At 36.6% G+C, this 16598-nt stretch overlaps 1 protein-coding gene across 4 annotated transcripts in view; it reads right to left on the bottom strand.

The window, feature by feature from the left end:
* FZD3 (frizzled class receptor 3) overlaps positions 1-16598 on the bottom strand; it is a 90758-nt gene that overhangs the window by 66637 nt on the left and 7523 nt on the right. For 3 of the 4 annotated variants that reach the window (XM_039461183.2, XM_039461182.2, XM_074384120.1), the window contains one exon: positions 15153-15685. The exons of the other annotated variant lie outside the window; for it this stretch is intronic. In XM_039461183.2, coding sequence (XP_039317117.2) covers positions 15153-15341 — 189 coding nt within the window. In that variant the 5' untranslated portion in view covers positions 15342-15685. The remainder of the gene's footprint in view (positions 1-15152; positions 15686-16598) is intronic. 4 annotated transcript variants of the gene reach the window in all.

The raw sequence follows: 16598 nt of genomic DNA, 5'->3' as shown, positions 1-16598 counted from the left end.
TAAAGCAGGAGGTATGTGTGTGTCGGGGGGAAGGCACCTATTTTTGGAAGAAATAAAAAAGCCAATCTCAAAAGATAATATATCATATGATTTCACATTGCTATGGTTCTGATGTGTCCCCCAAAAAGCGTGTTTGAAACGTAATCACCCTAACAGTAGTTAGAGGTGGGATCTTTTAGAGGTGATTAGGCCACAAAGTCTTTGCCTTTATGAATGGATTAATGCTGTTAATGGATTAATGCTGTTATCACAGGAGTGAGTTTGTTATAAACGGATGAGGTCAGCCCCCTCTCGCTCTTACATTCCTGCCCTTCCACCTTCTGCCATGGGTTGACATGGCAAAGACTTTGTCAGAGGCCAGCACCTTGATCTTGGACTTCCTAGCCTTCATAACTGTGAAGAAATAAATTTCTGGTCTTTATAAATTACCTGGTTTATGGTATTCTGTGATAGCAGCACAAAATGGACTAAGACACATGTATATAACATTCCCAAAATGACAAAATTATAGAGATAGAGAGCAGATTAGTGGTTGCCTGGCATTAGGAAAGGGGAAGAGGACAAGAGGAAGCACAAGAGTCTTCCTCAGAGGTGACAAAACAGTATCTTGACTATAATGGTGGCTACAAGAATCTATATGTGTAATAAAAATTACAGACTGTACACATACACACACTCACACATAAAACTACACATATATACATGAGAACAAGTAAAAACTGGTGAAATATATAAGGCCTGCAGACTGAACCACTGTTAATTTCCTGATTTTAATATTGCATTACAGCTATAGAACATACTAAGATTGGGGAGGAGGGAACAGGTAAAAAATACACAGAATCTCTGTATTATTTTTGTAATTTCCCATGAGTCTCTATTTTAAAACTTAAAAGTTAAAAAAGCATTACATTTACATGCCAATATATGTACAGACATCATGCATACATGCACATGCATGTCTCAAACTTGCTTTGTACTTACCAATACATAAAATACCAAACAACCAGATATATTATATTAACATATTAATAAAACCTCCATGTATGAGCCCTATTAGGAATTACAAAATTGATTTGAATGACTCTTTTGTGCTGCTTCTGCTTACTAGCAATAAGTACCTGTATCTCAGCTAGCATTTACTGACACTTACTACAGTCCAACTGTTACAGTAGGTAGCTAATCAGACATGAGCAGGGCAGTAGAGGGCCCACACCACACCCCTCCCCCAGAACTAGGAATGTCAGGCAACCATCAGTTGATGGCCAGGGTTGTTAAACTGCCTCACTAAAATTGGTTTCAGCTGGTACCAGGAAAAAGGCAGTCTTTCAGCAAATCAGAAAAACCTGGCCAGCTGCAGTGGTTCATCCCTATAATCCCAGCACTTTAGGAGGCCAAGGCAGGTGGATCACCTCAGGTTGGGAGTTCGAGACCAGCCTGACCAACATGGAGAAACTCAGTCTCTACTAAAAATAAAAAATTAGCCAAGTATGGTGGTACGTGCCTGTAATGCCAGCTACTCAGGAGGCTGAGGCAGGAGGATCGCCTGAACCTGGGAGGTGGAGGTTGCAGTGAGCCAAGATCATGCCTTTGCATGCACCCCAGCTTGGGCAACAAGAGTGAAACTCCATCTCAAAAAAAAAAAAAAAAAGGAAAACCTGAAATTGGTGATCGGCAGCTTCCTGACAAGAACTCAGGAGATGAGGGGGTGGGCTCAAACATGCACACTAAGAGGCAAAATAACAGCGTTTTACCGGTATATGACCTTCCTTGAGCAATGCTAGACTGACTGGTAAGGGAAGAATGTGTCAAGTGAGCACACATACAACTCCAGTAAACACAATGTTCATGCAGCCCCCTCCCAAGAGCTAGCAGGCTACTGTGTATGCAGACAGCCCATCCCAAAGGAAGACTCAGGGAGAAGATTCAGAAGTATGCCAACATATAAAACCCTAAGTCAAATCAAACCATGGACTTGATCTCTCAAGTCACCCACTTGGGCCTCTTCCAAGTATACTTTGCTTCCTTTCATTCCTGCTGTAAAGCTTTTTAAAGAACTTTCACTTCTCCTCTAAAATTTGCCTCAGTCTCCCACTCTGCCTGATCCCTTCAGTCAAATTCTTTCTCTTGAGGAGGTAAGAAGTGAGGCTGCTGCAGACCTATATGGATTCGCTGCCACCGGTAATGTACTTTGGTGCTGTGTGTCCTGGATACATTCTAGTGCTAATACAAGCACTGTTCAAAGAGCCTTACACACATTATCTCATTTAACCTTTACAACAATCCTATTATTATTAAATCATTTTACAATACATGTGAAGAAAATGAGATATAGAAAACTAAGTAACTTTACCAAGATCGCACAAGTACAAAGACAGACCCAGGATTAAGTCAAACCTTGGTATTCTTATCCCCAGCCCTAGCACTTAATGAATTTGTTGTAGTTAATCTAAGTTTCAGTTTCCTCTTCTGTAAAACGGTCTTAATAATCCCTAAGTAAAAATATATAGTTAGCATACAGAACACAATAAAAAAATGATAGCTTGAAAGGGATTGAGGAACAGGTGCAAGTTAATAGAGATGCAGCAGGCCTACTTGGTGGGCATAAGGAGGAGCCTTGCTAAATTCCCTGTTCTCAATGCCAAGTGAGACAGTTTTTAAAACGGGAATTAAGTTTTTAAAAAGCAAACCAAAACACAGATGAATCTCAAAATCATTATGCTGAGTGAAAGAAACCACACATAAAAAAGTAGATACTGCATGATTCTATTTATATAAAACTCTAGAAAATGGAAACTAATCCATAATGAAAGAAAGCAGATCAGTGTTGCTTGGAGCAGGCAGCAGAGAGCAGGGTGACTACAAAGCAGCACAAGAAAGCTTTTGAGGTGATGGCTCTGTATCTTGACTGTGGTGATGGTTTCACAGGATCTGTCAAAACTCATCAAACTAAATGCTTTACATGAGGGCAGTTTACTGTATTCACATTATATCTCAATAAAGCTGTTACATAAAAACAAACACAAATATAAATATTTTTCAACTAAGCAAATTGCCCTGATTTTAACCTTAACAATTTTTGACTTCCATAAAATCAAAATTAAATGAGGTAGGCTAAACACTAAAAATCTGAGAACAAAAGTATAACATAAGAAATACTATTAAAGTTCTATCAAGTATAGGAAAGAAACTGTAGCTAACTGAATTTTAAAAGATTCTTATTAAGTACTTCCCTAAACCATAATACTTTTGTTCACTAAATCAAGACCAGGGTATAGGAAGTTTACAAACTGGAAAGTAACTTTCTAAAATTAAATTTCTGGTTTCTACAACAAAGGTGCACTACAGGGAACCTTCCATTCTTTGTTCAAATTCAAATCAACCAAGCCTCTGTGCTACCATTCTTTCTTCTTTCAAATTTCCATTCCTGTTACCATAGGAACCTGCTAGCTGACAAGCCTTCAAGCATAGCAACAGCCCAAGCTTAGCAAGGATGTGCAGAGAGGACCCAGTCAAAGGCCAAAATTTGACTCATGAGAATCAGAATTCCAACCTTTGTCACTCTACAAAGGGTCTGGTAACCATAGAAACCGTACCCTATAGGGTTTGGGAGTATTATGATTAAATTCGCTAAATATAAAACCAAATGTGGAATAGTCTTGAAAATTTAAAAATGGCTATTTCAGATCCCTTAGAATGTGAAATTATTCAAAAATAACTTTTTAGAATAATTGTAAGTGACTAAAAATGAGATCTTTAAAATATCTCCTTTCTGTAACAATAAAATGCCGAATGGGAAAAGGTCCAAACTTTAAGAATTATTTTGTATTTTAAAAAAACAACTCTAGGTTTGCAAAAACACCTTTAATCCCAAAGATTTATTTTCTTATTAAAATCTTAATTTTTAAAAACGTTTTGATAGCATATTAAATGCCTTTCAATACTCTTTCAGTGAGTTGGTTTGCAGAAATCTGTTATTATCACAGAAGCATATTTATTTTTATAAGTCAAAGCAGAATTCCCAGAGAAGTCCATAAAGCTGACTTTCCTTTAGGAAGTAAACTTTTAATATTTCCAGTATCATGGACAATTTTGGATTAAGTCTCAAAAGATACAGCTTTACAAACCAAATTCCAACACATTTAATAATTTAAAACAAATCACTTTATAGTAATTTGTCACACAAGAAAATCAATTAAAAATTTCAGAAGCTGCTATTTTTTGTCCTAAAGTCAGAAATGACTATATGCAATTATCTACTTCTTGTATGTGCCTTTTTCAATTTAGAAGCTTCTTAATTCCTGGCTAGTTTCTCCTCACACCAGGCTTCTTAAGCCACTTTGCTAGATGTTTGTTTAGGGAAAACCACCTTATTAATATTAACCTCAAAAGGCAATAAGGAAAGTAAATCTGTTTGATAATGCATGTATTCTAAAGATTAACATCATGAATTCGGGCCGGGCGCGGTGGCTCAAGCCTGTAATCCCAGCACTTTGGGAGGCCGAGGCGGGTGGATCACGAGGTCAAGAGATCGAGATCATCCTGGCCAACATGGTGAAACCCCGTATCTACTAAAAATACAAAAAATTAGCTGGGCATGGTGGTGTGTGCCTGTAATCCCAGCTACTCAGGAGGTTGAGGCAGGAGAATTGCCTGAACCCAGGAGGCGGAGGTTGCGGTGAGCCGAGACCGTGCCATTGCACTCCAGCCTGGGTAACAAGAGCAAAACTCTGTCTCAAAAAAAAAAAAAAAAAAATCATGAATTCTAAGAATAAATATAAGAAGTTTCATTTTCTAAAAAGCCTATCCACAAAATGTTAATAATTATTGTTATATGGGCATACATTATACTATTCTCTTAAAATAAAAACAAGACGTAAAAAAAAATCTGTCTTTCAAGGTTCATTCAAATACCATCTGCAATTTGAAGCCTTCCATGATTCCTTCCGCATACAACCACTCTCTCTTTGAATCCCCTTAGCACTCTGCTTTGTTGAGGTATTTACCAAGTTCTTTCTTATACTGTACTTATCCAATCAAAATATATTTAGTAAATACTAAATCTCAGACCCTGCACCAGGAGCTGAACAAAAAAGGACAGTTGAAATTTTTTAAAATAAAACTTCTTTACTAGTTTTACTATTTTAAAAGTATCACGGTGTTCCTTACAGACAAACCAGAACACAAACAAAAATGAAGAACATAGGAAACACAAAGAAACTGTACTAATTCAGGAACAACCACTGCTGGTCCTGGTGAAAATCCCACTAGCTCACTCACTGTGAATGAACATGCATATATGTTTTTCACCCAAACCAGGATAATACCATATTACTGTTTTGCTATCTACCTTACTTTCTTTTTTCAAACTAACAATGGATCAAGTAAAACAGAATTGTCATAAGCAAAGATGGAGAATATTCATGCAGAAGAAACACGAAAGGCTTAGAGATGAGAATGTTGTGTTGCTTTAATTCTTTCCTTAATTATACCACTTATAAGTACAAACACGTAATGCTGAAGAATTCAAGTCACTTTGACACCCCGCCTCCCACCAAAAAAAAAGGAAAAGAAGAAAAGTAAAATACTAGCATTTGAAACTATGCGGTAATCTTGGTACTAGATAACCATCACTATCCCCACAAACCACAGAACTATTTATAACCCTAGGAGATTAAGAGCTTAGGTATAGCACTAAATCCATAATCATGACTACTGCCACCTCTAAGGGATTTAGGGTTTATAAAGTTCATGAATTAATTCAAATATGTATTTAGCAGGTACTATATGTGAGGTTCTGTGTCAGGTACTGGGCATACGAAGATGAGTAAAGACAAGGTCTACTTTCAAGGGGTTAAATTCTAGCAGAAGGAATAAAAATGTAACCAATTCCAACATAATTATATACATACAAAAATAGAGGTAAATATAAAACACACTGGTGAGTATATGGAGGAGAGAGTGGCTGACTTCTAGGCATCCCAGGTTTCACAAGGAAATAACATCCATACCAGGCCTTGAAAATTAAGATATTTATTACCAAAGGGGATACTGTAAAAGCCTTCCAGGCAGAGAAAGAATTTATAGACTTCATCCATTAAAGGAATGCTAAATTCTGTTTCACTGTGATGAAGAGCACTTCTGAAGAGTAATGAGGTTAGGAAAATAAGTAGAAGCCAATTTGTGAATGTCTATTTTGCTTTGGATTTGATCCTCTGAGCAAGGACTGGCACTGATATTTTATTTTATTTTGATATGGAATCCCACTCTGTTATCCAGACTGAAGTGATGGTGCAATCTCGGCTCACTCCACCTCCCAGGTTCAAGGGATTCTCCTGCCTCAGCCTACCAAGTAACTGAGACTACAGGTGTGCACCACCATGCTCGGTCTTTCTTTTTTGAGATGGAGTCTCGCTCTGTCGCCAGGCTGGAGTGTAGTAGAGGTGCGTGCCACCATGCTCGGCTTTTTTCTTTTTAATTTTTTTTGAAAAAGAGTTTCATTCTTGTTGCCCAGGCTGGAGTGCGGTAGCACGATCTCCACTCACCGCAACCATCACCTCACAGGTTCAAGCGATTGTCTTGCCTCAACCTCGCAAGTAGCTGGAACTACAGGCACGTGACGCCATGCCCAGCTAATTTTTGTATTTTTAATGGACACAGGGTTTCATCCTGTTGGCCAGGATGGTCTCAATCTCCTTACCTCATGATCCGCCCACTATGGCCTCCCAAAGTGCTGGAATTACAGGCAGGAGCCACCTCGCACAGCCAATTTTTGTATTTTTAGTAGAGACGTGGTTTCACCATGTTGGTCAAACTGGTAGCAAACTCCTGACCTCAGGTGATTCCGCCACCTCAGACTCCCCAAGTGTTGGGATTACAGGCATGAGCCACCATGCCCAGCCGGCACTGTTAATTTATTTATTTATTTATTTATTTTTAGACAGAGTCTTGCTATGTCACCCAGGCTGGAATGCAGTTGCACGATCTCAGCTCAATGCAACCTCCACCTCCAGGGTTCAAGCAATTCTGTCTCAGCTTCCTGAGTAGCTGGACTACAGGCGCCCAATACCACACCCAGCTAATTTTTGTATTTTTAGTAGAGAGAGGTTTCACCACATTGGTCAGACTGGTCTCAAATTGCTGACCTCAGGTGATCCACTTGCCTTGGCCTACCAAAGTGCTAGGATTACAGCTGTGAGCCACCACACCCGGCCCACTGTTATCTTAAAAAGTAATTTTTACATATCTCATTTGATCCTTATAACCAATTCCATTCTAATAAGGGCACATGGATATTATATTGTTACTGTTGCATAGTTGATAAGTAGCAAAACTTGGACTTGAACTGTTTTGTTTCTGAATTTTATACTCTTGCCAGTATTAAGAACTATCACATACCAATAATTACGAAGGTGTTTCTGTCTCTGTAAAATAGGTGATGAAAATCATTGAAACACCACTTTCCACCTAGCAGATTGGTTTAAAACAAACTAACATTAAAGGAAAGTTGCCAGGAATTTTTTATTTAAAGAAACAAACAAACAAACAAGACTACACATTATTTTGGTAAAGCTGTGAAGAAACAGATACTCTCACACATTATTAGTGGACATGCAAAATGGTACAATCCCTAAAGAGAGGTCCAGCAATATCAAGAAAAATAACACAACGTTTGCACTGCTAGAAACCTATCCTAAAAATACACTAGTCAAAATGTGAAAATACACTTGCAACATTTTAACAGCAAAAGACAGAAAACACAATTGTTTCCTGTGTCCATCAACAGAGATTGAATGAATAACATTGTATATCCAACCCAATGGCGTAAAATTTGGCTATAAAAAAATAAGGATCATGTCATACTCATGAAGACAGCTATTATAAAAAACAAAAAAAAAAACCACAAAATACCTAGTGTTAGCCAAGATGTGGAGAAATCAGAACCTTGTATATTACTGGTAGAAATGTAAAATGGTGCCACCATATGGAAAACACTTTGATAGTTCCTCAAAAAATTAACTATGGAATTAACATATGACCCAGTAATTCCACTTCTGACTGCAAACCCCAAATAATTTAAAGCAGGAACTCAGACTGTATATTTATAGCAACACTATTTGTAATACCTTAAAGGTAAAAACAGCCCAAGTGTCCACTGATAGATAAATGGATAAGCAAAGCATGTTATATACCTAAAATGGAATACTATTCAGCCTTAAAAAAAGAAAATTCTGACATATGATACACTGATGAACCTTGAGGACGGTATGTTAAATGAAATAAGCCAGATGCAAAAGGGCAAATACTGTGTGATTCCACTTATACCAAATACCTAGAGTGGTCAACGTCAGAGGCAAGTAAAGTAAAATGGTAGTTGCCAGGGATTAGGGAGAAGAAAAAATGGGCACTGATTTGTTGTTTAATGAGTACAGATTTTCAGTTTTGGAAGAAGAGAAAACTCCAGAGATACAACTGTAATTATGTTACATAACTGGATTATGTATATTTTATCACACATTTTTAAAATTTTAAAAATGAGGAATATCTATAAATGTTACTACGAAAGATCCAAGATACATTAAGTGAAGAAAAAAAAGCAATGTAGGGAAAACAAACAGTATAACTGTATCAAAAAAGATAAAAGACTATATTTATATATTATACAAATATTTTATATGTGTCATATTTAAGGTTTTTAAAGGGAAGTATAAAAACTTTTTTAAAAATGGCTACCTTTAGGTGGAAGGAAAATAGAAGATAGAGGTGAAAGAGGAATAGAAACTAGATTTCTCTGAATGTACCTTGAAGTATCATTATAAAATAAATTTAGATTAAAAAATTTAAAAAGTCATTCCTCAAAATCAAAGTAAAACATTAAGAACCCAACAGTGTATTATGTTTAACCACGTGAAGAAAAAACATTTCAGTGACTTAAAACACAATAATTTGATTGTACATCCTTGCTGACAGACATCCCTAAAGAACAAAAATAAGTATAAAGAAATCTTAAACTGCTTGCTGTAATCATATTGTTAGTAATAATATCGCTAATATTATTCTGAAACTACATATATGTATAATAAACTTGAGGATAAGGAAATAGAGAAACATGAATTTAAAGATACTAAATAAAACCCCTGGCCAGCCACAGTGGTTCAGATCTATAATCCCAGCACTTTGGGAGGCCAAGGCAGGTGGACTGCTTGAGACCAAAAGCTTAAGACCAGATTGGGCAACATGGTGAAACCCTGTCTCTACAAACAAACAAACATACAAACAAACAAAAAAACACAAAAATTAGTCAGGCATGGTGGAATGCACCTGTAATCCCAGCTACTCAGGAGGCTGAGGTAGGAGGATTAATTGAGCCCAGGAGATTAGGACTATAGCGAGCCATGATCGTGCTACTACACTCTAACCCAGGCAACAGAGCAAGACCCTTTCTCAAAAATGAAACAGCATCCTGCAATATTACTTGAACTGCAAATATCAGCATAAACTCACGATGGACTTTCTCTTAAAAAAAAAAAGTACTCCCTAGCTATGTTCATAAAAAGGCCTAAAAATGATGTAGTATCAATATACTTAGCACGCAGATAGTGGTCTCTAAGTATCATTTCCAAATGAAGAAACCAGTGCTTCCTAAAGAAATTGATGATTCAGGGTCTGATGCAGAATTTTATGAAGTGAGCTTGAATCACACCAGAAAGAAAAGAAACTATTAAACACCGGTAGAGTGGTGTCAGTAACACCAAGGAGAGTCAGGCACAGTGGCTCATGCCTGTAATACTAGTGCTTTGGGAAGCAAAGGGAGGAGGATAGCTTGAAGCCAAGAGTTCAAGACCACCTGGGACAACATGGTGAGACCCTGTCTCTATAAAAAAAAGTTCTTTAAAGTTAGTGAGGCATGATGGCATGTACCTGCAGTCCCTGCTTTGGAGACTGAGGTAGGGGGACTGTTTGAGCCTAGGAGCTTGAGGCTACAGTGAGCTATGATTGCTTCAACTGCACTCCAGCCTGGGTGACAGAGCAAGACCTTGTCTCAAAAACAAAACACTCAGGAGCTGCCATGCAGAGGCTCCCACTACCAAAGATGGAGTATTTTGAGTGTCAATAAGAATAATAACTGTGATAGATTTAAAACATCAAATATGTTAAAAAAAAAAAAAAATCCTTGAGTTCACAATGAAACTTAAACCAAAAAAAAAAAACCCTCATTGATTACTTTTGATGGATGCTTGGGAATCAACTCATTATTCTAAAAACTAATAAAGGGAGAACAAGCAAGCACTTATCCTGTCTTTCTTATATAAACTGTACAGGAAAGTAATCCAATAGTCGTCGAGAAGTTTCCAAATATTCCAGCTAAGAAATGAAGAAAGCTTCAATTACCTGCCACAGGAAAAAAAAAAAAAAAAAAAAAAAGGAAATGAAGAAAGGGTGACAATTAGAATATAACCATTTTGCAAACCCCTCACAAAATTATTGGTCTAGGAATTCATCAATGGCTGCGAACATTTATAAAAAGAGTAACAACTTAGTATTATGTGCTCCTGGCAGGAGTATGTTAACTAACTATGAAGTATTCCTTCCAAAACAACGATAAAAAACCAAAATGGTGTCTAATCAAGTCTCTACAGTGCCTGTTTACAAAAATAAATGAGACAGAGATATGGTAAACAACACTACAGGGATACAATCAGCAAAATAAAGACTATGAGAAACTGTAAGACAAATATATTACAGGGAAAAAGGGGAACAAGAAAGGAAAACCTACAAATTGAAACAGACTTAAGAGACCTATCAACTGGATGCATGTATGAATCCTGATTAGAAAAAGCCAATATGAAAAAAAAATTGTGAAATATGCAACAGTAATTTGAACATTAATTTGATACCTAACACTGATAAAGAATAAAGGTATTGTGTTCATATATTTTGAAAGATATCTTACTTTCAGAGATACACACCAAAATATTTATGGATGAAATTTTGTTATTTGGGATTTGCTTCAAAGTGACCCAGAAGGACGTGTAGTCATAACGAAACAAGACTAGCTATGAGCTGGTAATGTTTAAGGCTGAATGCTGGACACATGGTATTTCATTATATTACTCTATTTGTATTTGTATATACTGAAAATTTCTGTAATGAAGTTTTTTAGTAAAAAGCTCAAATTTGAGTTTGGATAACTGGGAGGCTGGTTCAAACATACTTTGTTCTTTTTTTTTTTTTTTTTTGAGACGGAGTTTTGCTCTTGGTACCCAGGCTGGAGTGCAATGGCGCGATCTCGGCTCACCGCAACCTCCGCCTCCTGGGTTCAGGCAATTCTCCTGTCTCAGCCTCCTGAGTAGCTGGGATTACAGGCACGCACCACCATGCCCAGCTAACTTTTTGTATTTTTAGTAGAGATGGTGTTTCACCTTGTTGACCAGGATGGTCTTGATCTCTTGACCTCGTGATCTACCCGCCTCGGCCTCCCAAAGTGCTGGGATTACAGGCTTGAGCCACCGCGCCTGACCGACATACTTTGTTCTTAATGAACCATAAAAGATACAGAATGTTCAGGCTTTTAGGCTCTATGTTCCTACTAGGATTTATTCCACTCCCAGCTTCCCACACTCCCATTATAAGAAAACATTAAATCATAAAAAATCTTTAATGAGAATGACAAATGAAAACAGGAAATTGAGGCAAACACAAACCATCCCAGAAGCTTTTCCTCTGATCATCCTATAGAGAGGCCTACTTTCCTATACTGTACATATGGCAGGGAGGGGAGTGGCAAGCAATCAACCTCCCAAAGATATTAGATTGGTCCTTCCACATACTAACTGAAATTTAAAAACAGGGTGACAGGCAACAGACTAATGCTCTGTATTCACACAGCACTTTAACTTTTCAAAGTTCTTTAACATAAATGCCACTTATCTCACTTGATCTTAACAACAACCCTGTAAAATGGCAGGGGAAAAATTTACTTCCTATTGGAAATCAACACAAAGAGGTCTCGAAACTAGTTAGTGACAGAATACAAGTCTCCTATCCCTATTCTAGTGCTTCTTAAACTAATTGTTCCCATCCTAGCCAATATGTTTAATTATTCAGTATGGGGAAAAGTCTGCCCAAATCTTTTATTACCACTAGAGTCATAAATACCTGATAATAGGTGGTTCAGTAAAGACTGCTACTGACATTTGTTGATTATTGCTCTATGCTGAACAGTTCCCAAAAATTTACTTAGCAATTTGGACAGCTCAAAATGGTTTGTAAGGCTTAGAAATGAGAATTTTTTTCCTATCGAAAGCTACTCATTTACAGGTAAAAGAGAGAATATCAAGTTAACAACTTAGAAAAATTTAGCGTGTCTGTTTGTATATTGATGTGCATGTTTTAGAAGACAGAAATCAAGAAATAAACATATTAGCAGGGATCTTCCTTTCTAACTTAATGGATTGACACTTATCCATTTAAACTTATCCAATCTCAATAAAAGTACAGAGTAGGAACCCTGTAGACACAATATAAGAACATCCAACTTGTTGACTGTGGATTAAATTTAAAATAACCCAGATTCTGCCCTTTCTCCTATTCGTGGTTATTCTAGCTTACTGCCAATACGCCATTGTGTTACAGGCACTCATTTTAACTCACAAAACAGTAAAGGAATAGACTTAGACCAGGTGCAGTTGCTCACATGTATAAGCCCAGCACTTTGGGAGGCCCAAGTGGGTGGATCGCTTTAGCCCAGGAGTTTGAGACCAGCCTGGGCAACATGGCAAAACCTTGTCACTACAAAAAATAAAAAAACTTGGCCAGGAGTGGTGGTACACACCTGTAGTCCCAGCTACTTAAGAGGCTGAGGCAGGAGGATAACCTGAACCTGGGAGGTTGAGGATGCGGTGAGCTGTGATTGCACCTTCGCATTCCAAGGTGGGCCACAGAGACCATGTCTCAAAAAAAGCACAAAGAAACAAAAAGGAATGGACTCTAGGCAGGCTTAAAGCCTGAGGCTGCTGAAAGATGTTACACCTAGGAAACTGCCTTTGAATTCATCCAGTCTCACAGCAAACACCCAAGAATGTGCTGGGTTTGCTCCAATTACTTGTGCCTGCTAAGCTGGTTCCTGGATCAGCAGAGGGATGGAGGTGGAGGGTGTCACCAGCAGCACTGAGCAGGCTGTATTGTCTGCTGAGTTTCCATGTCATTTGCTACTAAAGAAACATTACACTCTCAAATTGTGTTTGATTATTCCTTCTGTCAGTGGCATCACTGTCCTGACAGGACAACCATGCAATATGCAACTATTCCCAACATTACTTCAAGTCATTACAGCCTTCTCTTAGAAACTATTACTCACTTAGGTGCTCTCCTTAGAATGTCTGAATTCAAACAGAGGCAACTCGATTGTCACTAAAATATCCAGACTTGGGTATACTGGAGAAGGCAGAGAGAGCCTATCATGCTATCACTATAAATGAATGTCCTATGAACCTACAATGAGGGATGCAAATTCACTGGAGCAAATACATGCTACTTTTCCTACTTCCCTTTAGATGATTTAGAAATGGAATCTGGAATAGAATTAACATTTGCGAATCACCTATTGTATACGATCATTGTGCTAGCTACTTTATAAACCTCTCATTTAATCCTAACGGCTCTTCAGGTATATCATTATACTGCCTTTTCACAAATGAAAAAAACAAAGATCCAGAGTGTTAAGTAACTTGTCCAAAGTCTTAAACCTTATTACATGGCAGAGCCAAAATCTGAACCCAAGTCAGGACAAACATTTTTATGACCTGCTTCTTATTAATCTATTTGCTTTCCAAAGGAGTTATGATTTAAAATGATACCAGAAATAAAAATGTTTCTAATTCAATTTTCTGTGAGAAATCGACAGCTTTAATCCACAGCAAAAACTCCCATGCTTGGAACAAACTTACTGTATTAAACCAATACCCATTTTTATATATCCTAATCCAATAGTCTATACCAAATGTCTTCTCTTCAACCAATCAGACCTCATGTATTCAGAGGAAAAGCAAAAAATGTTTTGCTTAACCTCTACAGCATTTTCAAATATATAGAATATATAAGATGCCCTCCTTACTTCAAAATCTACGAATAATAATCTTACAAATTTTCTCAGACTTAGGGTAGTCTCCCTCAAAATGATGAACCTTTTGGTTTTATTATAACGTGAAGAATTCCAAAACATGTAGGCTTCCATTTGCTTAAAGCACTACAGAAATAGATTAAAGACTAATGTATCAAACATTCTCTCTAAATTATATTATGTAGCCACGTTAATATGAGAATATGAATAAATGGTAAAAGCTATCACTTACAGAGTACTTACTATGTGCCAAGCACTATACATGTATTTTCACTTTGTGCCTTACAGAAGCCTCTTAAGTTACAAGCAAAGGCACTATGCTTGTAAGAGAAAATTGATATAACTTGGCCAAAGTATTCAGCTAGAAAGTGGTAGAGGTAGAATTCAAACCCAGGTTGGTCTAACTTAAAGCCTATGCTATTATTATCACTGGTTACTGTCTCTTAGTTCTTTTTTCTTTTTTTTTTTTTTGCTGCCTCCTAGTTCCTATCTGATATATAAACTCCTGTCCTCAATTCTAAAGCCATTATAGACATATATACACTTATTTAAACCTATTATTAACTATATCAATTAAAGTGTTCATAGTTTCTAAATTTGAAATAGTTTCTAAACTAAAATCATTTAAAAATGCTGAAGAATTACCATTAAAAAATTCAAATAAGGCAGCAAACTTTCATAAAATTCTGTGAGATCAAGAACAGATAACTCATACTGACAAACATTTTTTCATTGCTTGGGAGTTATTCTTAAAATTTAAACTTCTTAATGGCTATTAATGTCTCATTTTCTGATGTTTCAAATTTCTTTATAAAAGTATAATGTCTAAAATATAAGAGTAACATACACCAAACATGAATTCTTCAATCTAATAGAGTCTGAAGCAAAACATATAAAATTTTAAATGTATAAGATATAATTTAAAATAGCACATTATTTTCCTGTTGTTTATCAAACATACTCATTAGCTTGGTTGATGGGCCAAAGTAAGAGTCACTTACTAAGATACGTCAAATAATAGATCAAGTCTTACCTCCATTGCTAAAGCTGCTGTCTGTTGGTCATAATGATTCAGAAGATTAGGCATGAAGGTAGTATTATAAGGCAAATCTTGGCACATCCTCAAGGTAATAGGTTCACAAGAAAACAAACTGTGCCCACCTATATGCCCCACGAACATAGTCAAGGGCCAGAAAGAGAAGACGATCCAACTCACAGCCATCCTTCCTGGATCTGAACGAGATTCGGATAATCAGGCCTATTCAATATGTATTTTAGATATTTATACACCTGCAGGTCTCAGCTTGAAGGTACTTCTTCTATATCTTACTGTTAAGTTCTTCAAACAGTTAAATACTCTTCGCACCGTCAGAGGTTTGTTAGCTTGGACTCACAAAAGGCGTTTGTTTTTGGTTTCACAATATGGGAAAATGACATCATCTTGTCTCTTCTTTTCATTTTATTACATGGGGCACATTTGGCCAACATATCAAGTTGATCAACCACATTCCCAAACCACAGATTCCATCTTAGGAGAAGAGCTATTTCTTCCTTCGACTGAAATATCTGAAAAGTATTATTTTAAAAATGAGAGACATTAGTCATTTCCTCTCAAAGTATTATGGACTTGACATTAAAAATCTTTGATGAGAGATATTATACTGACCTAACAGTTAATAATATGCGGGTACTTAATAGACATAATTTTTCTACTTTTTCATTTATGCTATAGCTGAAATGATCCTTAAATAACATTTAAATGCAAATTTAATTTTCTTCCCCCAGTTGCTTCTATAATACATGGTTTAACTTTCCATCTATGATGACAATTTTTCAATGGCCACAATGTATAATTGATCCATTTTGAAAAATTCTTATGCTATTGTTCTAAATTTTATTTAAAGGATATATATTATGCTTATAACCTAAATTATCGAACTTAAAATTGTATGTTTTAATCTTTAATAGCATATTTTTGCATTAACTGATGTGGCAGAAGACATCCGTGAAGGTGGTCTGAAAAGTAAGTCAAAAGATACCGATTCAAGCCTCTTTCTAGCCATGTGAACTAAACATACCACTTAAGTTCGATGCACCCAGTTTTCTTCTTGAAAATGATTCCCATACCACCTTGCTCACAGGGATGATATGGTGAATCATAAAATAATGTATGCAAAAATACTTTATAAATGGTAACTCAGTATTAAACATTAGACATTTTAATCACTGAATTAGTTTATACAAATGCTACCTCTATCAACTAATACTAGACTGACATATAGAAGGTTCTAAAATATTAGGAAATTTTCACAATATTACATTTTTTTTAGATAATACAAAAATTTAGTCACATAGATGTAGCACTAGACTTAGAAATATTTCATCAACAAAAGGTCATTACACACAGCCATGCTGCACAGAGAAATCATCCCTAAAAGTCACAGCAAGAATAAGAATAACTCCCAGTTATTATTTCCAC

Source organism: Saimiri boliviensis, chromosome 13, assembly GCF_048565385.1.
Source record: "Saimiri boliviensis isolate mSaiBol1 chromosome 13, mSaiBol1.pri, whole genome shotgun sequence".
Classification (NCBI taxonomy): domain Eukaryota; kingdom Metazoa; phylum Chordata; class Mammalia; order Primates; family Cebidae; genus Saimiri; species Saimiri boliviensis.
Note: the sequence above shows the minus strand (reverse complement) of the source record. Positions and strands in the feature narration are given on the sequence as shown.